The following is a 27,613-nucleotide window of genomic DNA, read 5'->3' as shown; positions in this document are numbered from 1 at the left end:
AAGTTTCAAAATATCCTTAAAAAGAAAATGAGACGTAGAGGAAGAGAGAGCACCCCCCTACAAAACCTCCAGTTCAGTGATGGAGTAATGAGAGTATTCAAGGTGGGGACAGATTCAGATGGAGATGGTTTGTGGGAAAATTTTGTGTGGATTCAGTCTTACTAAATATGAGGTACAAAAAGAGCCACTGCACTGCTATCTGAGAAGGGTACAATGGCGTGCTGTGTAGCACTATTGATTGCCTGTGTTAGACTTAACATCTCTGTGAGGAAGACACATCTGTTGGTGTTAGACACAGCTGGATCCAACTATAACAAGAAGTGCCCCTTTTTCTGTTTGCTCTGGTTTCTGGTCACATAAGTTGGCATTACTCTCAGACCGACCCTGTCTTTAAACAATCCTAGGATTTCATCTCATTCTCAAATAAAAATCCCTTTCTCAGTGTATTATTGGAACCATCTTGATTCTGATTGGTTAGCTGACCTTTCATTCAGGTGTCTGGCCAGAGATGGAGATGAAGAGGTACAGTACTGTGAGGGACAGAATTCCCCAGACCTTTCTTCAGGCTCTGAGTGTAGTGATGACCTTGTCTATGAGAATGAAAGTAATTAGGAACTGTTTTCTAAAGGAAATAACACGGAGCCTATACTAGCACAGGTAGATCTGCAGAAACAGCAAGAGTTTCTGTTAGACATTAATATTGCACATTCTGTTACACATAAAAGCATGTCAGCCCATTGCCTGATGTGCTTTTTACCAGGACCTTGCAGAGAAGGGTTGCTCTTACATGCAAAGTATACATCAGGAAGTAAAGGTGATATTCTTAGTGTTAGTAGAGAAGTCGAGATTCCAGTACTCATCCTTCCATACAGGTGTGGGCAGCCCAGAGTGAAGCATTATGGGGCTAGAGAGACAGCTATAAAAAAGGCCTAATGACGTGAGTTTGATCCCTAAGAACCTTATAGGATGCATTTGTGATTCCAGTGTTCATCTGGGAATCATTCATAATGGGAGCAAAGGCAGAAAATTCACCTAGAAGCTTGCTGGCCGGCTGACTTGGCATATGTGGATGCTAAGCACAGATGAGGTATTGAGAGAGAGCCTGTCTCATGAGCAAGGTGGGAAGTGCAGGGCGACTTCCCAGCATTGCTCTCTGACCTCTATACAGTTTATATGTGGCTACACCGTGTTTGTAGGAGGGTAGGTACATTTGAATGTTGTGGTGTGTGTGTGTGTGGTGTGTGTGTGTAGAGAGAATAAAACATCTGGGAGGCAGGTTCTTTTCTTCTACTATGGGATCCTGGGATCTAGCTCAGGTAGACAGGTCTGTGCATCAAGGGCTTTTACCTGCTGAGGCATCTCACCATGCCAAAGCCTAAAGGACCTTCAAGTGGAATACTCACAAATTGTCATACACACATGCGTCACAAGTACATGAGTTACCCATACATGTTGGGGTGCATGTACACATGCCATTTGCACATGTCTTTATATGTAACACATTCTCAGGCACATAGGAGTGTACTTTTTGCTCATTTCCCATGGTGATCTGACAAGGCAAGGAAGAATGAATACTACAATCCCGACCTCTGCTAATACCAAGTTCATCACCTTTACTTCCTCTGTAGACTTAGGAGGTGAGAACAACCCTTCTCTACACTATCTTTCGCTTACAGAAGAGAATACCAAGGTGCTGAGGGGTGAAGGCACACTGAGCTACATCTCCATTGATTTGTGGGCACTCGGATCCAAAATAGTTTTTTCATCTCCCCACTCCTCTACCTTCTCCTCACTCCTCTCCATCCTGGAATCTAAGGGAAGGACTTATGCATGGCCTCTGCATTCTCTGAGATTCCTTAGGCTTTTCTTTCATTGCCTTGCTTCAGCATAGATACGTCTGTGGGCGCACACAGAAGCAGGGTTAGTTAACAAAAGGTATTCTGTTTCTTTTTTTCTTTTGGAAAACAAATGTTAACCTGTTACGAGGTGGTTATGGTTATTGTTTCCCCTCTCTGCTTCAAGGCTTGGCCTTTATTTGCATTTTAACACAACAATAGCAGCTCAGGATACCTTTGCTGGTGGAAACATCATTCTGCTCTGAAGTACTGATGGTCATCACATGTGAGAGTGCTTGTGACTGAGAAGGTCAGCAGGTAGGAGAAATAGTGGTGCGAACCCATACTCAACCAACAGTTGAGGTGAGGGTGACGCACCATCTATCAGCTTTATAGCAGTGCTGGCCTTTGTCAACATTTCCTAAAGGGGGAGAAATGACAGGGCAGCGCAAACAGAGAGCCACCAGTGAACAAAACTGGAAGCAGGTTAAGAGCTCTGTACAAATTGGAGAGACTGGGTCTTTCTGCTTCAAAAGATAATCTCTTGGTCCTGTGTTCTTTAGAGAATTCTGCCTACAAGTGTTTCTCTTTCCCTCATGCCGCCCCGACCCCCACTGCCCTACCTTTTACTTTCCTCAGATGGAAATTTTCCTGATTTTTTTTTTAAATAGCTTTCTGAATATTCTGATACCAGCTCATGCAAGCAACCTCAGGAATTAGACTAGCATGCAATTCGGCTTTGTGTTAAGGTGTTTCATTAGCTGTGAAATGGCAGAGGTCGTTTTCAGTGTTTCTATTTTGGACTCATAGGAGAAAATGCAAATGGATCAAAATCTATTTTGCTTAGTGTCAAATGACGACTCCTCCTCGTGCCTGGAGATCATTCAGATTCTCTTAAGGCTCCTTTGGTCTGACTTCCCTAGTGCAGTGTTGGACGGTGTTATACTGCAGCCCTTATCACTGACTTGCATGTGTGACATGACTTATACATTAACGCCCAAAATGCAGTTTTATAACGTTCTACAGTCTTTTGTCATACTATTCATTGGTTAAAGAGAAGTCCTGCTTAGGCTGGTTGCACATGGCAAAGAATTTCATCATGCAGATGTCTCCCTCAATCTATAATGTTCTACACAAAGTGAGGTATGTCCTTGCTCTTCTATTTTGCTTTATTAGCACTGTTTGCCCTTTAACGTTTTTTTTTTTCATTAAAGAGTATAAATATGCCACTGTGCTTCAGAGTTTTTTTTTTTCCCCCAGTGAAAGTATAAGACTTAGTAATCTTATTCCTTGTCCTGAAATCCTCGTTTTGTGAGGGGTAAGTGTAGTTTTATTTCTGCTTGCTGCATGTTACTTGGCTTATTGCTCTCATGTTAAGACATCTCAGCTGCTTTGACCAGATTTTTCACATTGCTTGAGTTTTCTTGTTTCTCAGAAACAGAGTTGAACAAACATCATAGAACAACTGGGTCATTGAAGACCATTTTCCATCCTTCTTGGACCTTCCATTTTGAGGCCAATGCATTATCTTAAGTAATGTGTTTTCCAGCTTTTCTCACTATGTTAGTAAAGGCCCTGTCCCAGGATGCTTTGCCCTGAGCTCCGAGGCTCGGACATGGACACGTCGGTGGTTCCGTGTTGATACTAGAGACGTGCACGTCATTGTCGAGGTTAATGCCTAGCATAAGCCAGTGGAGCTTCATTCTGATTTACTTGAAATCTGCGTTCTCTGACAACACTGTTTGGCAGTCTGTCAGTTCTTCATATTTCTTTTAAATTTTAATTATAACCCATCAAGTCTTAAGCAATTACTTCTGGGTTAGACTCTTGATGAATGTCATAGCAGGGTGTTTTAATTTAATGGATCCAGAAAAAACATCTGTTTCTAATATTTTAAAAGCCAATTTATATGGAAATTCATTTAATATACAGTCGATACACGGAGACTTGAAAAATCAAAATGGAAAATCAAACAACTGTGATGTTGTCGGTCTTCCATTAACAAAGGATTTTGCTGTGTCTAGGCTCAGCTGCTGATACTAGTTAACACAGAATCATTGCTTAGAAGAAATAGCAATGTAGTTTTAGAGAAGGGGGCAGTTAACTTAGGGCTAGCCTCTACTATGACAGCTGATCATTGCCCTCCTCTGAGTACTTTGATCGGCTGTGTGCAACTTCTGTTCTGAGCCATGGTGACTGCATGCTGCAGCTCAGTGGTTGTCCACATCATGAAAGGAGGTACCTGGGAGAAGGGAGGTTAAACATCTCTTAAGATGCTTTCTGGAACTAATAGATCAAAGTTAGTCACGTGACCATATTTAATATTAAAGGAAATATGAGAGAAAATGATGTTCCCAGCTTGAAACATTCTGTTAGGGTGAAAGAGGAAAGGCTTATGTATTGGGGAAGCACAGAACTATTTCTGTTAGGTAATTTTTGGACACAATTTTTAACAGAATGGTCTTTGTAATGAGCATCTAAAAACAATTACTTTTCATAAATAGATAATATGCTAGCGTAGTAATGGGCAGAGGGTAGATAACTACCAATAATTGATAACCTTTTCTTATTCTAACATCCACATATGCCTAATTTCAAAATTCACTGGTCTCCTAGACTTTATGATGATGGACTTAAAAAAAATAGAGAGAGGCTTTACCTTGATCTTTGTCTAATAATAACAGCTAATAGTGTAGAGTATCAACTTGTACTAGTATCCTTAGGATGCTCATATGTCTATAAAGCAATAACCTCTGCTTTGACCTCTGTGTTGAAGGTAAATGAATAATTATAAGTGCTCATTAAGTGGTTTCAATGAAAAAGTGTATTATAGAAACAGAAGCTCAGGGAGTTTTTTTGAAGAGCCAGTTAGAGACTCAGTTAAACATTTGAATTGGTTAGCCCTCTCTGCCCCATGGGGTGCTCACTCCCCTACCATCCCTCTCTTAGCTGTACTCTCCTGGATGAGATTCTTAATCTGTTTGAATATTTGAAGTTATGCAGGAAATTGCTATATTTTGATCATATGCTCCCCTGCCAGGTCCTCCCAGATTTTTCCCACTACCCACCCAATTTCATATTCTTTCTCTCTTAAAAAAGAAATTAAAACAAAAATGAAATAAAAAATTAACAACACCCCCTCCCCCCCCACAAACACCCAGAGAAAGAGCAATGGAGTCTATTGTGTTAAGACAGCTATTCTTGAGCAAGAGGCCTTTCCTGCATTCTGGTTGATAGAAACAATGTCACTCCATGAAGAAAATTGATTTTCCCTCTCCCGGCAACTCCTGTTTGTGCGTGCGTCCCTTTCTCTGGCTAGAATTTTGTCCAGCTTGAAGTAGTGAAGGTCTTCTGCATGCTGTCCAAGGTTCTTGGCCTCATTAATAGTGAAAATGGGTATGGGTTTTGTCTTATGAAGCAAGCCTTAAAGCCAAGGAAAAAGTGGTTGGTTTCTTCTATAACATTTCTGCCACTACAATACCAGTAGGTGGGTGTATCTTGCAGGAACTTAACTATTGTGCCTTTCAGGGTTGATAATTGGGTGAGATTGATGAATGATTATTTTTCTCTTTCAGTAGCATGTAAAGTACCTTCCAGCACTATGAATGCTGGTCAGTAGAGGCACAGCTTTTAATTGACCGCCCGTTCTACTTCTCCATGTTTGATGCTATAAGTATGTCCTGTCTTCAGCAACTGGGTTTTACCATTACGTTGTGGAGGCTAATACTGCTAACCATTGGCAGTAGCCTGTAATGCTTGGAGGGGCAAGAGAGAGCTATAGGAACCTTTTGGCTAATGACTCAAAGAGATGTAATCCATTCCTAGTGGTTGGTAGCATATGATGCCCAGCTGGGCCATTGTCTCTGCTATTTTATTAAGTCCATTTAAGCTTCTTTTATATATGTTTTAGGAAGCCTCTACAGTAGAAGGTTTCTACAAGATGTACAGGGATAAGGATAGAGCAGAGATTAAGGGAGTATCCAAGCAATGCCTAACCCAATCTGAGTCCCACACCACAGGAAAGAGCCAACCACGGCTACTATTAATGGTACTTTGCTATGCTTGCAGACCAGAGTCCAGAGTAGTTGTCTGCTCAGAGGCTCCACCCTCAGAGCCAAACATTGGGCAGAGCACAGAGAGCCTTGTGGAACTGTTGGGGGAAGGATAGAAGGACATGGTGGGAACAGGAACTTTATAAGAAGACCAAAAAAGACAACTAACCTGGGCCCAGTGGGGCGGGGAGACTTTCTCAGGGACTGAAGTACCAACCAAGAACCATGTATGGGCTGGACCTACACATATGTTGTTAGCTAATTCTCCAATATTCCCTACTCTGCCTTGTCTTCTAATCCTCTCCTCATTTAACTCTACTCTAATTTCCTGTTATCCCTTTATAATATTGTTTCCCATTTCTTGGAAGATCCCCTTCTCTTTCCTGGTTCTTTGCTATATAGCTATCCTCTAGATATTCTGAATTAAACACGCATTTGATTATTTAATATTTGTCCTGACATTACATTAAAAATTTCAGCGGTGTCATTCGGAACAAGGATTGCTACTATCTTCCATTGATGGGATAATTACATGTTCTTTTAAATAAGCATTAAAGCAAAGATAACCATTAACAGTGTTAGATTTTTATAGCTACTTAAATGTCCCCAGTGGTATGTGGATTGCGTTTTGAGAGGCTCAGAGTCATGAAACGAACACAAACCATGATATTCTGTATTACTATTCCGAACACATACAACATTGACTCAGTTGCTAGTTTATCTTTCTCAGCTTTGATTTGTTCACCTGAGAGATGTCGATAGTAAGAGATCAGATAACAGCAAGATTTTGTCAGTGTTGTTCCAATATTTAAATGAGAAGATGGAACCAAGGGGATTAGAGTGCTTGAACGAAAGCAAGTGCCCAGTGAACAGTAGATCCTTCCTTCTTTTATATATGTTTGATATTTAATGGAAGTATGAGGCATATAATCCTGGAAATATGTTCAAGTCAGATGACAATGAAGTGTCATTATGATTTTTACAGGTGATAGCAGCACCTGTGAGACTACAGAAATGGGAAAGGCTGTAGTATAAATAAAGGCAAGCAGGCAAACCCAGGTAGGTGAAGAAACATCTTATCTCATCCTCCCAGCTCTCTCAGGCAAAGCTCCTTTGTGATCTGCAGACCAGGAGCATGGACACAATTGATGACCATATCAGTGTATGGCATTTTTGCTTTCTCTCCAGTCCTGCTGCAGAGAGCCCTCATTACCTTGATACTCAGGTGATGTGTGGGTAAGAGAAGCATTACTCTGAGGCCTGGTATCTATGTCTTTGTTTTTCAGAGGTGCTGAGGCTGGACCTAGATGCACTGTGTACAGGAGCAGCACCTGGGCCATCTTAGAAAGGCATCATCTCAGGCAGCTGCCAACCAGCCTGAAGGCAATTAATTAATTAATTAATTAACTTAGCATTCCTATTTCAGCCCCCTCTCTCTTCTCCTCACAGTCTTGCTCTCCCATCCTCTTCTCCCTTTCTCTCTCTTTCTCCTCAGAAAAGGGACTCCTTCCCCCGTCCCCAACCCTCCTCATCACATCAAGTCACGTCAGAACTAAGCACCTCCTCTTCTACAAGGCAACCCGGCTAGAGGAAATTAATAGAAAAGCAGGCAACAGAATTCCATGCCAGAGACAGCTCCTGCCCTAATTGCTAGGGGACTCACATGAGGACCAAGGCTGCCCATATGTGTGGGTGACCTAGTTCCAGTCAATGCATGCTCTTTGGTTGGTGGTTTGACTTCTGTGAGCCACTAGGTTAGTTGACTCTGTTGGTCTTCTTATGGCGTTAATGCTCCCTCCAGGTTCTTCTGTCCTTCCTCCAACTCTTCCGTAAGACTTCCTGAGCTTCGCCTAATGTTTGGCTGTGGGTCTTTTCATCTGTTTCAGTCTGCTGCTGGGTGGAGCCTCTCAGAGGACAGTTATGCTAGTCCCCCCTCTGTAAACGTAGCGGAGTGTTGTTAATAGTATCAGGGGTTGGCTCTCTCTCATGGCGGAGGCATCAGGTTGGGCCAGGCATTATTTGGACATTCCCTCAATCTCTGCTCCATCTTTTTCCCTAAACACCTTGTTGGCAGGGTAAGGAAGGCTATGTTTTCAACCAGAGTTCCACAAGGGTTTCATAAAAATTATTTGGGAGCAGCCACAGAAGGCTGAAAACACTGATAAGAGTCCTTGCTTTCATTTGATCATCAAAGACTCCTTATCAAGCAGCTGGCATCTCAGCCTAGAAAAGCAGTCTTCACAATAGTCTTAGCAGGTATTAAAGGGATGGTCTGGGTTCCACTTCTGTGTACTCACAATTTTACTATAAAGTATAATGACAAGTCTTTGGGAAAGACAGTATCTCATCATTGTCAATTTCTTCTCTCTCTCTATCTTTTTTTTTTTTTGGTCTTGTATTTTACATTTGATTTTTAAATATATTTTGTTTTTCAGCCGTGCTATCAAGACTAATCAGGACCTGCTTCCAGAAACCCCATGGACACACATCTTCTACAATGATTTCTGGGGGACTCTTCTAACCCACAGTGGTAGCCATAAGTCCTACCGGCCGCTCTGCACCCTTTCTTTTCGGCTGAATCATGCCATCGGAGGACTGAATCCCTGGAGCTATCATCTTGTCAATGTCCTGCTGCATGCAGCCGTCACGGGTCTCTTCACGCGCTTCTCCAAGGTCCTCCTCGGGGACGGATACTGGACTTGCATGGCAGGCTTGATGTTCGCCTCTCATCCCATTCACACAGAAGCCGTGGCGGGCATCGTGGGACGGGCGGACGTGGGTGCCAGTCTCTTCTTCCTCCTCTCCTTGCTCTGCTACATTAAGCACTGTTCTACGAGAGGCTACTCTGCCAGAACTTGGGGCTGGTTCCTGGGCACCGGACTGTGTGCAGGATGCAGCATGTTGTGGAAGGAACAAGGAGTGACTGTCCTGGCCGTTTCCGCCGTTTATGATGTGTTTGTCTTCCACAGGCTGAAAATGAAGCAGCTCTTACCTACTATTTACAAAGTAAGTGATTGTTGCCTCTGGAGCATTGCACTCCTGAGTCATCGACATGCTTGGTTCTTTGCCACCACTTAAAAAAAATTAAAAAGAAGCAGATTTGCTCTTCTTTGAGCGGTATTTATAATGAGTTCCTTGCGATCTTCCCTTAAGTAGAGCGTGCTTTTTGACCTTTCTCTACCAAGCAGGGTTTCCATCACTGCTTGTTTTATCTCTCAGGTACTTCCTGTACTTCTTTCAGTGATTTTTAAGGTGGCAGGAGAATAATTCTGCCTTGTAAAGTACATCCATCTTTATTGGTTTCATTTCTTTTTTTTTTTTTTTTTTTTCTCTTTTCGCCAAGATCAGTATTTAATCCAGTAACTGCCCGTGGTGTGTATTTGTAAAAATAACACAGCTGATGACTGATCTAGCTGCTGGACTCCTTGGAGTGGAAACCCTTGCTTGTTATTTGTAAATGGGACTGTTCCTGACTTTTGAAAACATCCCTCTGTAGTACTGGGAAGTCAGATGCTTAAACAGTGACTCATGTTCACCTTTTCTTTGTTTTTAGTGTATAAGAATAGAAGAGACAAAACACAGAGCGATTATCAGAAGTTTTACCCTGAGGCCAATTAAGACCTTTTTTTCCAGGCTTAATGTTTGTGTATTCCCACAGGGATTTCAAATATTACCTTGTTCCAAGATTATGGCAGGATTATGGGATCACTATTACTTAAAGAAACCAAGCATTTTTCTCGTAGAGCTTGGTTACATGACTCTGCCTAAAGAGGTACATAAATACTTGTCTATCTCAAACATTCACTAATAATGAACTATAAATAAATTTATTTACAAACAGTTTTTCAGCATGCTGGTAGTTTACCACTTATTTAAGACAAGCAAACTCACAGAGGAATAAGATGGATATGCTAGTTTATTTTTATACAAAGTGTTAAGTCTTGGCTGAACATTAGACATGATAGAACATAGAACATTTTCAGTGTTTTTCAGATTTGTTTGGTAAGTTGAGTTTATTGTTAATGTTAAAAAGACTACTTTAGCCTCCAGGAGGTGGTGACATCTGCCCTTAATTCCAGTGTTTGGGAGGCAGAGGGAGGCAGATCTCTTGAGTTTAAGGCCAGCCTGGTCTACAGAGCAAGTTCCCAGACAGCTAGGGCCATGCAGGGAAAATCTAGCTCAACAAACAAAAAAACAAACAAACAAACCAAAACAACAACAAAAAACCCCACTACTTTATACAAATAATACAAAATGACAGAAATATGTTTAAGGTCACTTTACAGATTGTTTGAAGTTTTTCTAATACAGTCCAAAGGTATACTGAGGGGGGTATCTGTGTGCTGAAGAATGACTGTAGGAATATTTTAGTAGTTGGGTTTTGGAATCAAACTATTAGATTTTTGAAAGAGCAATAAAGTATTATAGTTTTGAAAGAGCACTAAAACTTTGTATCGCAGTGAACACACTGCACTTACATAGCAGTAGTTTTGGATTTGAGCTGAGACGCTGCTGATGGTGTTTCTTTGCATAGGATGAAGTGTATATGTTGTATACTTAGAGCAAGACTCCAGTAGAAATCACAAGATCCAATGCTGGTGATGTAACACAGGCAAGTGTTGTCAGAAACACGACTGTTTCACTGTGTATAAATTGGAAGTAATTTTTTACCACTGCTCATCCAGAGAATTTTCCCTCCTGCTGAGATTGTAGCAACCCTCACATTGAGGGTCAAAGCCCACAGTCTAAGTAACTGGAAAACAGTTCCTTTGTTCCATCTGTGTGGGCACCAGAGCTTGCAGAGGCCAGCAGAGGGTGAAGGATCCCTTAGAGCTGGCAGAGAGTTACAGGCATAACTGGGACTAATACTCTGCTCCTCAAGACTGAGAAGCAGGTGCATTTAACCAGCCATCTTCTCAGCCCTATTGTTATTTATTATTTATTATTGTTAATTATCATCGTTATATATATATATGTGTGTGTGTGTGTGTGTGTGTGTGTGTGTGTGTGTGTGTGTGTGTATTCTACTTAGTAGGAAGTGAGTGTGGTCATTATTGCTTTGTTTATGCTCTGAAGGGACTATAGAATAAGAATAAACTTTTAACTTAGAATAAGAATTAAGGCTTAATGGATTTACTTTGTGATTTCAATTAAATGTTGTCACTTTAAAGAGACTTCTGCATAGAGTTTGATGCTGGAAAGCAACATATGGCTTACAAATCTAGCTCTGAATTTCAAATCCATTTTAATTCTTTCAAGGGGTATTACAGAAACTAATTGTTTTTTGTTTTTTCTAATATGATGTCATGAACAATAACAAACTTTCTTGTTCTGGGAATTAAAAAAGAACAAGGCATTTCCTGCTCCTTGTCCTTTTATGGAGAAAGCAGTCTCTTTGAGGACACAGGTTCTGCAGCTCTTAGGACCTCCCGTTGCTAGCCTGTGAAGTACTGAGGGTTTTTATGCACAATTTCCATTTCAGTAGCTCATTATTTTAATATGTTAATCCAGGACTTGCTTTTAGGACCTTTAAAGTTCTTTTCGGAGAACTTTTCAGTTTTCCTAGCATTTTCAAGGGCAGGTTTGTTTGCTACACAGAATATTCTAGACAATAATTGTGACATAGATAGAAAATTATTCATTTACGTAACATTGGAATTCAGCTGAGCTTTTTGTATTTCTTCTGGCAGCCTCATATTATGCAACTGCTGTGTAAGAGAAATGAAATGTCTCCAGCAGAGAAGTTTCTTAGAGAGTGAGATCCCCATATTTTGGGAAACGACTTCATAGTTTTGGTGGTGTAGGGTCCTGGGTTGTTTTGAAATTTGTACTGTTTTCACAAAAACACAGCTCCCACCTCAAAGAGAATAAGAGAGTTTACTCTGGAGCCAAATTTGAATGGCCATGTCCTGTGAACACAGATTTAAGCTAACCCAGATTCAGTGTTCCAATGTGGAAGCACTTTCATGAAGCCTTTACATTAAGAAAACAAAGATCTGTAAATCAAGATACTTTGTGGATAGATTGTTGCAACCATCAGAGGTGGGTTACAGCAAGATAGGAGAATCTCTCCTGTAGGCTTTTGATGATTTCTAAGATATTCTTAGCTTTTCCGGTTGGTGGGAAGTATTCTGTTACATTAATAGAATTCAAAAGTTTTCTTCTATTAAACAGAGGATATAAATTCCTAAACTGAGGGGGTCTATTCAGGAGGCTAAAGCTAGGCAGAATTAAGGCAATTAGCATCTGGGCTTCCCACATCCAACAGCTCCACCTCACTATAGTCTTTTGGTTGACCAGTGTTTGCAGACACAGTTCTTTCCAGGACTCCTCATTGATGATGCTTACCAGGACTGTTGGAAACCCCTGCTTCCAGGCCAAGAACCAGCAGTGGGAGTGAGAGGGACAGCAAGAGACCCTTTATCTGATTATAGTTAATATTTTATTTTAGGTCTTTCTGTTTAATCTCTTTCTGTCATTCTTAGCTTTTGGGCCAGTGACTTTAATGTGGACCTTGGAATAATGGATCCTTTCTATTTACAAGGAAGAACAGAGAAAATTTTACCATGTTCAAGTATTTTAAGCAGAGATTAAGGTTGCTGTTAATCTCAAAGATGGGAGGAGAAATACCACAGTCCCAAATCATCATGACCAAATTAATTAAAGCAAGGAATTAATTAAAGCAAGCTTTTTATTTGTGTATGTGGGCTGCCTCCCCTCAAGGCTGGGCTTGAGAAGTCCACATTGGATGTGAGGAAGACAGGGCTTTTATAGCTCAGGGGTAGGGGGCCTCCAAGTGGGGGATTTGGCAGGCAAAATAGGTGGGATTACAGGAGCTAAACATAACTATAACAATTTAGTCCAATATTGTTGTAAAGTGGGCCTAACAGGTAGTCATGAGTGGTCATTAATCTTTGGAAACAGGTAGGGTTGAAAAATGTATACAAACAGCTTTTGAAACAGAGATGTGATTGCCATTTCTGGAACCAGCACTACAGAACCATTTGTAGTTAAGGTTACAGGTGGGGCATAGCCCAATCCTTGAAACACAGAGGTTTAAGCATAAACAGGAATGAACTTGGTTTCTCTTTAATATAAAATGGCTTATAAACCTAAAATGGAGGTAGGCTGGTTCTTCAATCACCCAGAAAATGATAATTATTTAGAATGCATAGTTTCAAGATTGTCTAGTAACCTTTTTGCTATACTGAAAATTAGAAGGTAAACAATAAACAATCACAAAATCAGGTGATAACACAGTAAAATGGAGATGATTTAAAATCTAATCTTTGCCCACAAGCTATGTGTAACCTTGGACTTGCTTCTTTTTTTTATTTTACTTTTTTAATATTAATTACAGTTTATTCACTTTGTATCCCAGCTGTATCCTCCTCCCTCATTCCCTCCCAATCCCATCCTCCCTCCCTCATTTCCTCCCATGCCCCTCTCCAAGTCCACTGATAGGGGTGGTCCTCCTCCCCTTCCATCTGACCCTAGCCTATCAGGTCTCATCAGGACTAGCTGCATTGTCCTCCTCTGTGGCCTGGCAACGCTGCTCCCCCCTCAGGGGGAGGTAATCAAAGAGCCAGCCACTGAGTTCATGTCAGACAGTCCCTGTTCCCATTACTAGGGAACCCACTTGGTCATTGAGCTGTCATGGGCTTCATCTGTGCAGGGGTTCTAGTTTATATCCACGAATGGTCCTTGGTTGGAGTAGCAGTCTCAGAAAAGACCCCTGTGCCCAGATATTTTGGTTCTGTTGTTCTCCTTGTGGAGCTCCTGTCCCTTTCAGGTCTTACAATCTCCCCCTTCTTTCATAAGATTCCCTGCTCTCTGCCCAAAGTTTGGTTATGAGCCTCAGCATCTGCTTTGATACGCGCTGGGTGGAGTCTTTTAGAGACTTTCTGTGGTAGGCTCTTGTTTTAATCACTTTCCTTCTCTGGTAGGTGAGGCAACCGCAATTCCCTAGGGGAATTGTAATGAACTTTGAGGTGTTCATTGTGAGCTGGGGTGCCCACTTTTAAAAGGAATACATCAGCTGTGAAGAAATAAGAAACATTGAAATTGTCATTCTGTATCTTACCCTTAAGGCTCCAGCTGTGGTTTGATGGTATATGATGTTAGCAGTCCACTCAAGCTGAAGTATGCACGTGAAAGCATACACTTTCAACTAGACTCTCATGACTGAAAGCTTTGCAATAGACATGAGCTATGCCCATAGACTGTATAAGGAGACTAGGGAAAATTATAACCTTGAGATAGATTGCTATGCTTCCAGAGAAGAAACTCTTTTGAAGGAAGTATTATAGGTCTGACCAACTTTTGACCTTGAAACAGAATGTTGCCATATACAGAAATCATGTTGTGTAGAACTATGTAATCAAGTTACAGAAGGAAATCACACAAAAAATATAAGTTTGTAATTTTATATTAGACATATACATTAACTATCCTGGAAAGCATAGAGGCCATGGGCTATAAGATATGCCTGCCAGATTTATTTCATACAAAAGAATAATCATTTTTAATTTCTTATCAATTAACTCAGCATCAAACTCATGTGCTTGCCCCATTACATGTATGTCTTTGTTCTATTTAACCATCAAATATAAATGCATACATGTTCAATTCTATCCTGCAAATTAGAGAGGTAGACAAATATTCAAGTTGGATAAGGGCCATCTTTGTAAAGCTTGGGATTGTTTGAACCAGCAAATTTGATGGGTTCTTTTGTGTAATTCATATTCAAATTCTTTTCTGGCCCCTAAACTCAAATGTCTACCAGGTAAATTCAATGTCACCTTCTATATCTACTATTTCTCTGTGCCTTTGTTAAGGCCAAAAAGAAAACTCAGGTTTCTATATCGTAGAGCCTAAGATTTTTTTTTAAGAAAAAAGAAATCTTTTTTAACCTTATTTTTGTTTGCTTATTTACTATTTATCCAATTTATTCACTTGGCATCCCAGCTGTAGCCCCCTTCTTCATTTTTTCCCAGTCCTGTCCTTCCTCCCTCTTCCCCTATGCCCTTCCCCCAGTTCACTGATAGGGGAGGTCTTCCCCTACTATCTGATCCTTGCCTATCATGTCTCATCAGGACTGGCTGCATTGTCTCCCTCTGTGGCATGGCAAGGCTGCCCTCCTAGAGGGAAGTGATCAAAGAGCTGGCCACTGAGTCCATGTTAGAGACAGCTTTGCTCCCCTTACTACGAAACTCACATGGAGAGTGAGCTGCCTATCTGCTTCATTTGAGCAATGGAATACTACTCAGCAATTGAAAACAAGGAAATCACAAAATAAGAAGAAATCTTATGTCTTTTCTGTGATACCTAATGTTACATGTAATAATTTTTACTAATTTTAAAACAAGTGCCAGGCCTTGGAGGAGGCTCAGTTGTTAATATGCTGAGGTATGAGGTCACTCCTCAGAATTCGTGTTTAAAAAGCTGGGCATGGTGGCATACACATAGAGCAGCCTGGGTAGGGATAAACAGATTCTTATGGTCACCCAACTTGCCAAGCTCTGAGTCAGTGAGAGATCCTGTCTCAAGAAATATGGTGGATTACTCCTAAAAGCTTGCGCCTGTGCTTGTCCTCTGGCCTCAGTGTGCACCTGTATGCGGATATACACAACACATAACAAACTCCCTTCCCAGTGAACAAAATCCAAATGATGTTTGAGTCAAACAGAAATCTTTGCAATAGCTGAGTATGGCCAGTTTGACTCTAAAACTTACTATAAACAAGATGCCTGACCATCTTATGTAGTTGGCTTTGGCAGTTTTGCAAATGATATTTCACATAAAAATGTGTGAGTACTTGGTATATAGTTGATGTTTAGTCTTTAACCAATACCTAATATTTCCACCTGCCAGGCACAGTTTTTACTGCACTAAAAATGTTAACACATTTAAATTATTTAACAAATGCTTACTGAGAGAACTAATGTGATTTATGAAATAATATGGTTGAATACTGACAAACTATAATTTATTCAGTAGTTAGAAGGAACTGTCAGAAGCTATTAAACATAAAATTTTCAGAAATATATAAGAACAAAAATCATTCTTAGTTATCGGCAGCGGAGTTTTGCTTTATGAACCTGCTATGTTACTCCTGCCCTTTTGTGTCATACGTGGCACTTAGTATGAGCTCAGTTAATTATGTAACTCATACTTGTCTTATCTTTTAGTTTTAAATTTTTTCATTAATTAATTAATTTATTTATTTATTCATTTTATATCCCAGTTAGACCTTCACCTCCCCCTTCTCCTCCCAGTCCTTTCCTCTCACCTCCTTCCCCCATCCCCTCCTCCCTTTCTCCTCAGAGATAGGAAGACCTCCCTTGGGTATCAATCCACCTTGGCATATCAAGTTTCAGTAGGACTAGGTCCATCTTCTTTTATTGAGGCTAGACATGGCTGTCCAGTTAGGGGAAAGGAACCCAAAGGACAGTAACAGAGTCAGAGACAGCCTTTTGCTGTTAGAGGTCCCACATGAGAACCAAGCTGCACATGTGTTACATATGTGTAGGGGGGCCTAGGTCTATTCCGTGCACATGCTCTTGTGGTTCAGTCTCTGTATGCCCCTATGGGCCCAGATTATTTGATGCTGTAGGTTTTCTTGTGGTGTCCTTGATCTCTCTGACTCTATCAATCCTTCCTCTTCCTCTTCCTCTTCCTCTTCCCTGGGCTCTGCCGAATGTCGGGCTGTGGTTCTCTGCATCTGTTTTCATCAGCTGCTGGGTAAAAGCCTCTCAGATGACAGTTATGGCAGCTTCCTGTCTGCAAGTAGAGCAGAATATTGACAGTGTCAGTTGTGCACTTTCTCTCTGGCACGGGACTCAAGTTGAGCCAGTCATTAGTTGGCCATCCCCTCATGTTCTGATTTCTCTTCATCCCTGAACCTCTGACAAACAGCAAAAATTGTGGATCAAAGGTTTTGTGCTGGGTTGATACCCCATCCCTCCTTGGAAGTCTTGCCTGGTTACAGGGGTAACCATTCATGGTCCATATCCCCTATTTCAGGAGTCTTAGCTATGGTTGCCCTCATAGATCCCTGGGGGAGTTACATTGTCCTAGATTTCTATATTGTTTCAGAGATACCTCCTACACCGATTCTAGCTCTCTCCCCAGTTATCTCGCCTGCCATCCTCCCCACACTTGATCCTTTCTGTTCCCCTCCCTAACCCCTATCCCACCCAGCTCCGTCCTTTCAGCCATGCCAGATGTCTATTTTACTTTCTCCTCCCAGTGAGATTTAAGCATCCTTCCTAGACCCTACTTGTTAACTTAGCTTCCTTGGGTCAGTGGATTGTAGCATGGGTATCCTGTACTCTATGGATAAAATCTACTTTTAAGAAAGTACATATCATGTTTGTCTTTCTGGGTCTGGGCTTCCTCACTCAGAATGATATTTTCTAGTTCCATCCATTTGCCTGCAAATTTCATGAAGTCATTGTTTTGTTTGTTTTTTGTTTTAAGACCTGAGGACCAAACCCAGAGCCTTGGTCTTGCTAGGCAAGCACTCTACCACTGAGCTAAAGCCAACCCTGATGTCATATTTTTTAATAGCCGAGTAGTAGTCTATTGTATAAACGTACCACATTTTCTTTATTCTTTCTCTAGTTGAGGGACATCCAGATTGTTCACAGTTTCTGGCTATTGTGAATAAAACTGCTATGAACATAGCTGAGCAAGTGTCCTTGTGGTATGGTGGAGCATGTTTTGAGAATATGCCCAGTAGTAAGTAGTAAAGCTGTGTCTTGAGATAGAATTATTCTCAATTTTCTGAGAATAATTGATTTCCAGAGAGGCTGGACAAGTTTGTACTCTCATCAACAATGGAGGAGTGGTCCCCTTTCTCCACATCCTTCCATCATAAGCTATCACTTGATCTTAGCCATTCTGAGGGGTGTAAGCTTGAATCTCAGAGTTGTTCTGATTTGCATTTCTCTAGTGACTAAGAATGTTGAGCATTTCTTTAAGTGCTTCTCAGAAATAAAGATTGCTCTATTGAGAATTCTCTGTTTAGCTCTGTACCCCATTTTTAAAATTGGGTGGTTTGATTTGGTGCTTTTTAATTTCTTGAATTCTTTATATATTTTGGATATCACCCCTCTGTCAGATGTACGGTTGATGAAGATATTTTCCTATTCTGTAGTAAACCTCACCTTTTATTTTACTGAGATGTTAAAGTGATCTCCCATTAGTCACTCACTTTTACACAGTGAGATTCCATTCCTACATTGGTGGGTCTGGAATAAGAGTAGAAGCCCTGCACACCAGAGAAATAAATTTTATTAACCACTCACTCAATGACTATTTTAGCATTCCTTGTGTTACTGTCACTTACTCAGTTTTATTTGGTCAAAAGTAAAAGACAGAGATCCTTGAAATATGCTTAAACTGACAATGCAAATAAATACTGGACTGTTATCTCTCCACTATTTTTAAAGTCTCCCATAACCCTAAGAGGTGTATGGTTGATAAAATCAGCAAAAGCAACCTTTTTCTTACTCAGTATCTGTTGTTACTTGCTCAGAGCCATTTTCTGTGCTTCCTTAATATCTGTGAACTATCTTAATGTGGAAACATCTTTTGTATCATCATTAGCTTCATCATCACTTAATTAAAGATGGAAACTACAAAAACAATAAATAAAAGGAGGCATGGAATCAAGTCTATGTAGGAATTCTAATAATAGCCCAAGATAATTAATGAAAATGAAACCAATTCATATACCTTTAAAATAATTTATTAAAACATGGCGTGGTGACTAATTTTATGTCAACTTGAGGCAGGATAGAGTAATCTAAGAGGAGAGAGCCCCAATTGAGAAATTGTTTCCATACAGGCTGTAGGCAAGGTACGGTAGAGCATTTAGTATCTTCTTAATTCTTGATTGATGAGGGAGGGCCCAGGCCCTTGTGGCTGGAGTCATCCCTAGGGTGGTTGATGGTCCTATGAAAGCAAACGGAGCAAGCTATGATGAGCAAGCTAGTAAGCAGCACCCCTTTAAGGCCTCTGCTTCAGTGCCTGACTTCTAGGTTCCTGTTATTTTTGAGTTCCTATCCTGGCTTCATTCAGTGGTGGAATACAGAAAGCATAAGCTGGAGAAACCCTTTCCTTCCTCTCTTAAGACCATCTTCAACACGTTAGTGGAGGCAAACTGAGTCAGGGTGTGGATCCCTCAGCTGGCTTCCAGAAATGATGATTGCCAACTTTAACCAACAGTGGCAAACTGAGGGGCCAGAGTTAAATTACTGTTGTAGCCAGTGCTGGTAGCTTCCTGGCCTAGACTTATATCTCCCATGTAAGCATCAGCTAGGGCTGTTGGCTCTAGCATTGGCTTTCCACTGATAGTGGCAAAGCGTCTAAAAAGAAAATAGAAAGGAGGGAAAAAGACATCCCCCACACACACACTTACACTTGATGATTAAGTAAGGTAGACTCCAGCAGATAGGTTTCAACAAGCTTCTTCTTCACTTAACTTTTCCTTTTTAGCTTCCCTTACAGGATTCTTTCATTTTACACATACGCATACATACATACATATAAAAATTCATTCACATATTGAGTGGATGAAGCAAAGTTGAGAGGGTGACCTCCAACCCAACCATATATATATATATACACACACACACACACACATATATATATATATATATATATATATACATGTACACATACATACATCTTGGTGGATGGAAAGATATTTCAAACAACTTTGCACACATATACAAACACACATCTTCGTGAATGGAACAAACTCCAAAGAGCAAGTTCCAAACCATCTTACATACCTATACATACCTCTTGGTGGATGGAACAAATGCTGAAGAGCGAGTTCCAAACCACACTTTTACTCTTTTTTTCCACAGCTAATACATCCCAGCAAAATCTTTCAGGCAGTACAAAAATCACAATGTGGTTACATTCTATTTTTCTTAATGTGAATGATTATAGTGAGTATATGTAAGAAAAGCATGTTCCCCAATACCCTCATGCAATCAAATGTTTTACATATTATGGGTAAAAAACAAGTGATTTCCTAGAACCCATATATATTTGTAACAAAGCAACCTGTTTATATATTAACAAGGTGAGTGAGCAAGCAAGGTAATGTCTCATCCAGATTTTCTTTACTGGTAGGCTGCAGTTTGCAGTTACAAAGAAAGAATTATCTTAAAAGGTAATCTTATAAAAATCTTAAAAGAATCAGAAACCTAAACTTTTATATGAAAAATAATCAGGTATTTCTACTTTAAATCTTTAAGGTGCGCATCTACTCAATAATTTTAATTAAATCATAACAGGAAGCTGAGGCAAAAAAAATGGGTACAAGAAATTAATCACCTTGAAGCCCTGCTTCAGTGAGAGAGTCACGTCAGCCAGCGCTAATTGGCGTATTGTTGCTACTTATCAACCTCAACAAGTCCTTGCTTTTCCTATTAAGAGTGTACTTTCCTGAACTTCAAACCATTCTCTAATATTTTCTGCATCAGAGCCCCTAGCAAAAACATCTCTACATAACCTTGCTAAACAGTCTGTTTTTTCCAAATTCTTTCCAAGGGTAGTGGCCATTCCTAACAATTCATACCTGTAGGTTCTTCTCAAGGGTGGTGGTTAAATCATCAATCTGCTCCAGCGACAATGCTGGAAAGAGATCAAGCATTATTAACTGTAGGTGCCAGATACGCTGCCCAGTGAGGGGCTGGAAGCTCGCTTAGGGTTTTCACACGTTTCCTATATAAGGACTATGAGGCTCACAAGGATAGCAAGCAGAGCTATGCTCCATAATACCATGAAGTCCTCAGGACACATAGTTCTTAGGGCCATGCCATGCCAAGACACACCCATCAGGGCTCTGCTAACTGGTGGGCCGCATTCCATGATTTAGTTCTACAGCTGTTTGTTGTTCCTCTTACACTGACTCCAGCAGCTCCCCAACTTGATTTTTTGGTCATGGTGCTGCAGCACAGCAACAGAAATCCTAACTAAGACACATGGCTACTTTTGTTTTGCAGTGGTTGTTTTCAAAATGGATATTATCTTTAAGTTAAATTTGTGTCTTTATTTCACATTAATGAGATAAAAGGCTAAGCTATTTTGTGGAGAAATGGGAAGTACTGACACTTGAAAAATGAGTCATTTTTAGATAAAAGTTTTTTGTTTGTTTTAATGCCAAAGAGCATGTGTATTACAGAAGTGTATGAAGTTAGTTCATCTTTGTCTTAGTTACAGCCTAAGCTCTGGATGTATGTTGAGGAAAAAAAAAATCCAAGTAATGACCCTCATTGCCAGGCACTGAAGGTTTATTATGAGTAAGATCCCCAAAGGTGATCTTATGTCCCATGAACAGATCTGGGTTCGTTACCACCTTAATGATAGGTATGTGAAATGCTGTCCTGCACACATAACCATTTCATTTTTGTGTGTAGAAGAGTACAAAACTGGAGATGCAGAACCTGCAGGTATTTGCACAGTGACTCTACGTGCGCTTTCTCATTTGAGTGAATGCTGGGGATGAAATCCGTAGGGTCCACGATCATTCATGGTGCTGCTCCTTATGTATCTACGCCAGGCTGTGGTTTTTGTTGTGGCTCTCATCTCAGTTGTGCTGAAGGGAAGGTGATGTTGTGGCTGCTTTTGACTTTTTCTCAGCCAGCATCTGTGAGCTCTGCTCGAAGCACCACTCCAAATCACGATTTCCTTTCCCTTACACTTGGATTGTGAGAATCCAGATGTAGCGTAATACCTGAGTCTAGCCACAGTGTTCCCTGGCCTTATTGAAGCTGTAGGGCTATTTGTCATGCACTTACAAATGAATTTGGATTTTCTCCCAGTATACTTGTTTTGTATTTAATATTCATGACCTGTGGCACTCTAACACTTTAACAGCTGCCAACACTGCTAACCAGATAATACTACAAATAAAGTCGAGGTTCAGAAATAGTTTACAATTCAGAAGGCCAAAGGTTAAGAGGGCATTTCATTGCTGCAGGTGGGTTCCTTTGCTTAGCTGACTTAAAAGGGTTTTGCATTCTAGATGCCATTTAGATTCAGGTTGAGTCATTTAAATTCGGGAAGTGACTACCTTTGCAACCTTTTATAATGCTTCCATTAAGTTTTAATCCTTGGGACAGAATGTATTAACAAATTACTTATGAGAGAGAATTCCATCTGTGTGCCAGGCAGTGGAAGTATGTTTGATGATGTGGGAATACAAAGATGCTCCAAGAGAGTCCGCCTTTAAGGACTCCAAAGAGGAGTGTGTGGTGAGAAGCAGTGCATGTCAGTGCTAACTGAAATTCAGGCTAGAAAGTGGTGGTGGTGAACATGAAGCACTGGGAGGGCCAGAGCAATGTTGAAGAAGAGAAAGTTTCTTCCCAACCATAAAAATACTTTCTGGAAGGGAAATATTTGAGCAGACATACATGAAGTAGTTAGAAGTAAGCATTTCAGGTTGGAGAAGTAAGCCAGAGAGAGGGGGTCAGTGTGAGCAACGTTCAGAGGGAAACTCACAGGGGAACACTGAGCAGTATGTTGGGAAACAGAATGCATGAAGTTTACAAAGCTAAATGAGTAAGAAAAGGAGTTTAATCCCTGGTGTGTGTGATGGTGTGGGGCATTTTAAAACACGCTGTGGATTCCCAAGTGTAGGAAGACAGTTTGTAATTTTTGAATGCGCGTGAACTTTGGTTAATCCACAGTAGTCCATGGTGAGCAGCATCCATTCTGCCCTTGGGCTGTACTTTCTCTACACTCAACGAAAAGTTCTTTTCAGATTAGACTCAGGAGTTGAGGTTTCTTTTTATTCAGTGAGTGTCCCATAATAGCCTATACCTCATTCTTCAGCATTATAAAAGCATTTATTTTCTGACCACTAGTATTATTTTACTTCTTACTGAGAAGTATTTGGCATATTGTTCTACTCTCCTAATGAGAAAAACAGGGTGTCCTTCAGGGCTTTCTCCTAGGTCTGTTCTTCCAGCCTTGCCAAACAGTGTTCAGATACGCTTATGAATGACCATGAGGCACAAAATCCCTCTTTGTTTTGGACTCTTTCAAACAGGAAGACAGAAAAAAAAAATATTAAAAGCATCCTTTTTACATTACAGAATAAATACTCTATCAGCACTGAATTTCAACCAGTTAAGTCTGCAGTGAAAATGACACCCCAATTGGATCTTGTGATGAATAAATAATGAATCTCATTGAAATCCTCTTTGCTGCTCTCCTAACACTCTGTCTGGGATGCATATTACATCATTTAGCTCAGCTTTCGATAACCTGCTGCCTCAGAGGAATCAAATTGACTGACAGGGATATCATGATTATCAGGTTCCTCAGACTTAGGACTGTCAGTTTCACAGAAAATGATATGCTTTACAAAAATTTGAAATCCATTGTCATTACCTGGTAAATGCTCAGAACAATGAAAATGATAATTTAATGTTGATTTCTCAAGTAAAATTTGAGCTATGGGAAGCCAGATTCATGAATATGTTAGAGAGTCCTTAAAATGTATGCTGGGAAGGAGCTGGTAAAACTATTATAGCAAATGCATTAATACTTGTATTCAGTATGAAATGTGACATAATAGTGTTGTAAGTTCTATGTGTTTCTTTTAACGCATTCTGGCTTTGTACCTGTTAATCAGAGTACCCTTTCTCAAGGAAGGATAATGAGAAATCAGAAGGGAAAAACGGCATCTTTTAGTGCCCGTGTGTGTGACAGTGCTGTGGCAGGAAGGTCAGGATGTCCTTGCTCTCCATGTGGCTTTGCAATGTTGCAGTGCCCAGATGGCTCCCGTATGCTCTGTTGGTCTGATTATAAGTCTTGCATCAAGTAAAATAGCATGAATTCAGAATTTAATTCGTGTTTCTTCAGTAATTACAGCTTTGATTAGTGAAATCAGTGTTTCCGTTCCAAAGGACATTCTCCCCTCCTCCCCTTCTCTACTTGTTTATTCATTTCATGTCAGGAAAATAAGGTGCAACAGTCATCATGATCACCTTTGAAATGGTAGCAAATCTGTGACACCTATGTTTTGTTATATGCTTTTCATTTTCACATAATTAAGTCTCAAAGGCAAAACAAAAAACAAAACAAAACAAAAAAACAGGGAGAACATGAAAAAATGAAGGAAATTAAAAAAAAAAAGGCTGAGTTTATTTTCAGTAAGTGAAGAAACAGAAAAACACCTATGGGGACACAGAATGCACATGCCAGGTACAGATACGCGGAGATTTTTTGCTACATGCAGCATCAGCCCTGAAAGTTAAATGTACTTACTAAAGTATATTTGGCTGCTGTAGTGCATGGCTGTAATCCTCTCGGGAGGATCACTGGATGTCTGCAGCCAGCTTAGGCTACATAGCTGGACACTGTCTCAGAAAGCCAAGAAAAGCAAGCAAACAAACATGAAACCGCCCGAATATTTTTTTTTTTGTCTTTGTAAGAAGTAAAAACATGAAAATGCTTTAATTTTGTGAATTTGAAATTGCTGACTCTCTTGGTATCAACAGCCAAGCTGTTTGAGAGCAATTTCTCGCTTTTTTTTTTTTTTATTGTATAGTTGGTTACCTGGATGTACCTCCACTGTAGAATCTATGTGTGAGGAAGTGTGTGTTGGGTTGTGCATTCCAAGAGCAGAAACTGCATGAATGAAAACATCGTAGTATAGTCAGCTTACACCCAGCTTATGTATGAATGCTTTGGGTTCATTTCCCTCTGTTCTATAAAATAAAATACTCCACATTATATGGAACATTTACATTTCCTAGTTTGAAGAGACAGGCAAAATATCCCAGTTTACTTGTCCATGGTGTATAATTTCTTTTCACGACATGGAAGGATAAATTTCACTCTTTAGCCCTGTTTGAAAGGGTCTGTGAGCTTTATGAGGTAGGGTCTGATTGTGCAAGGGGAGAGACACTGGGGTGAGCCTTTGATGGTCCTGCTTCTGTTTAGTATTTTTTTTTTCTTATGAGATAAGATGTCATGTAGTGTAGACTCACTGCAACACTCTTATGTCGGCTTGAGCTCTTGGCTCTCCTGCTCCTACCTCCTGAGTTTTCCAGTTGCACTGCCACACCCAGCTCTGTCCCTCCACAACTACAATGCAGTCAGCCTCTCTTATGGAGCAAGTCTGCCATGCCTTCCCCTGAAAGCTCTCTGTCTCAGTCACTGTTCTGTTGCTGTGAAGAGATACCATGGCCAAGGCAACTCCTGTAGAAGAAAGCATTCAGTTTGGGGGCTGGCTTACAGTTTTCAGAGGGTTAGCCCATTATTGTCACGGCAGGGAGCATGGCAGCGTCCAGGCAGACATTGTGCTGGAGAAGGAGTCCCAGAGCTACATGCAGCAGGCAGAGAGAAGGGATGGAGGTGGCGGGGAGGGGGAGAGGGAGACCCTGGACCAGGTGTGGGTTTTTGAAACCTCCCCTATTGACACACTTCCTTCATCAAGGCCACACCTAATCCTTCTCAAATAATTCCATTTTCTAGTGACTAAAGATTCAAATGTGTGAGCCTAGGGTGCTGCTTTTCATTCCACTACATCCTCTTGTATGTGAATCCAAGCATGTTCTTCTCTGGAGAGCCTTCTGTCAGTTATTCTGTCTTCAGTCAAAGTAACTAATCATAGTTATAGGAGGATAACTTGGTGGGTAAAGCCACACAAGGAGAAGGGCCTGAATTTGGGTCCTCAGCACCTATGGAAAAGGTTGGTAACTGAAAGCCTAGTGATGGCTAGCAGGGAGGTAGATGTCACTACCTTCTAGTCTAGCTAAATCAGCAAATTCTAGGCTCCTTAAGACGTTCTCTCAGGAAAATAAGGTGATGAGCCATAGAAGAAGACACCTAAAATTACCTTCTGTCTTTTCTGCAAGTTCATGCATGAAGGAGAGAACATACAGCTATACACATGCATATCATTAACATACACACACACATGCTCACACTCACACATATGCACATAGGTAAGTAATACAATAGATGGCATCGTTTCCCCCAGTAGTTATGTATTTGCGAATGTTTTATCTGTTACTCTAGGGAGCAGTTGATAAACATGGCTTTGGCCATTCTTGGATCACGTTAGAATAGTGAACGAGATGAACACTGATCTGTCAGTAAACTAAAATGGAATGCTCCCTGTCCTGTTCTCCATGGCTCATAACCAAAAACGGAAGAGGATTCTTTGTTCAGCGATCATTCTGAGCAGCGTAATTTGGTAGTTGATTTCTTTTGTTTGTTTGTTTGTTTGACCGCAAATAACTACACATTTCATTGCTGGTTCTTAAGTTCCCACTGTTTTTATTGTCTTGTCCTTATCTCACACGTTGATAGCCTGATTTTTTCCCCTTTGGGCTCAGGAGGGTGCTGTTGCTTATACATCTGAAAGGGAGCCAGGCCTTCCAGTCCTCAGCACCACCGCCACCCTGTTTCCTTTCAGCCAGGTTTACAGGGAGGAAGATTACTTCAGTGACTGAGGAGCCCACAGCCTTCATGTCTCATTCTTTTGAGGGAAAGAAGCTGTGTTATCACTTGAAGCTGAATGCTAATCTCCTTTCTGCTCTTATTCTCCTATAACCTGCCAGTTTGTGCTGTTGCAGGTGACTCCAGACTCTATTATAGCAAATCTTTTGACTGAAGCTTTTGAAGCTGCATTTTGTTGCTGTTGTTCAGACCTTTACGTGATTTTCCCGCCTCACAGGGAGGAGAGGGCTTGGAAGGCAAAAACTCTGGTTTATAGAGGGTTGGTATTTTCTAGCTGGCAGAAAATTTCTCAAAATGCTTTGGGCAGCCTCTAAATGTTACACTATTCAGATGGAGTTTGTTCTACAGAAAGTTTAATTTTAGTAACTTTGCCTTGCCGAGACAAACCTGTAGACAAACCTAAAGGTTTCAGGGAGTTCATTATTTGAATTTTTTTATTAAATTGACATGATATATGATGGTGATGTAGGGATGACCCCATGTTTTAGAAAAGACATCAGGGTTTGTCATGAGTTTCCTTTGGTTATATCAAACTTGAATGGTCACCAGCCATTGGGGATAAACTGCTTTATAAAAACTAGAGATTTCAACATCAAGTGGATGCTATTGAAAAAGAAAATTTGCTCTGTTTAAATTTTGTTTTTTGAAGGTTTAAAGGAGCACTGTGGTAGGACCTGATTAAAAACTTAAAACCTCTCAGTTATTTTGATGAATGGCTATATACAGAACTACTTATGGACATTGAGGATCCCATTCTATTATTAAATTTAATATAATTTTCATTAAAACAGGTCTTAATAAAAGGAGAGGAATATTAAAACTTATCCTTCTGCCTATCATCCCTCCACTGACAGATTTTTTTGGTGTCCAGAAGATTGGTTTTAGGGTTTTGTGATGGAAGGGTACCTTGGTGGATCAGGGCTAAGGAATGCCTCAGAGATCATACCGCTGCAGGACTGATGTCAAGCAGGGTGGTACAAGGCCACCTCTGAGCTGGGACAAGAGTGAGGCTGGGGAGGATTTATAAGGGTTCAGGACTTGCGGGAACAGTGGACATGTATCCTATTCAGCTGCTGTTGATGAAGCAGCTGCTGTTGCTGAACTGCTGAAGGCAGGTTGGGGTTGGGGGCTACTGCTTCTGGAATGTGGGCAGTTTCTGTCAGTTGGTGCTTGGCTAAGTTTAGAGACAATGAATAATCTTCTTCTCCCATTCTGGTCAAGTGCTTT

At 40.6% G+C, this 27,613-nt stretch overlaps 1 protein-coding gene across 1 annotated transcript in view; it reads left to right on the top strand.

Moving 5' to 3' along the window:
* The window catches only part of Tmtc2 (transmembrane O-mannosyltransferase targeting cadherins 2), a 420,888-nt gene that overhangs the window by 151,891 nt on the left and 241,384 nt on the right, over nucleotides 1-27,613 (top strand). The window contains exon 2 of the mRNA XM_060377973.1: nucleotides 8,323-8,893. Within this exon, the coding sequence (XP_060233956.1) occupies nucleotides 8,323-8,893 (571 nt within the window). The remainder of the gene's footprint in view (nucleotides 1-8,322; nucleotides 8,894-27,613) is intronic.

This window comes from Meriones unguiculatus, chromosome 2, assembly GCF_030254825.1.
Source record: "Meriones unguiculatus strain TT.TT164.6M chromosome 2, Bangor_MerUng_6.1, whole genome shotgun sequence".
Taxonomy (NCBI): domain Eukaryota; kingdom Metazoa; phylum Chordata; class Mammalia; order Rodentia; family Muridae; genus Meriones; species Meriones unguiculatus.
This window is presented reverse-complemented; position numbering and strand designations above follow the sequence as displayed.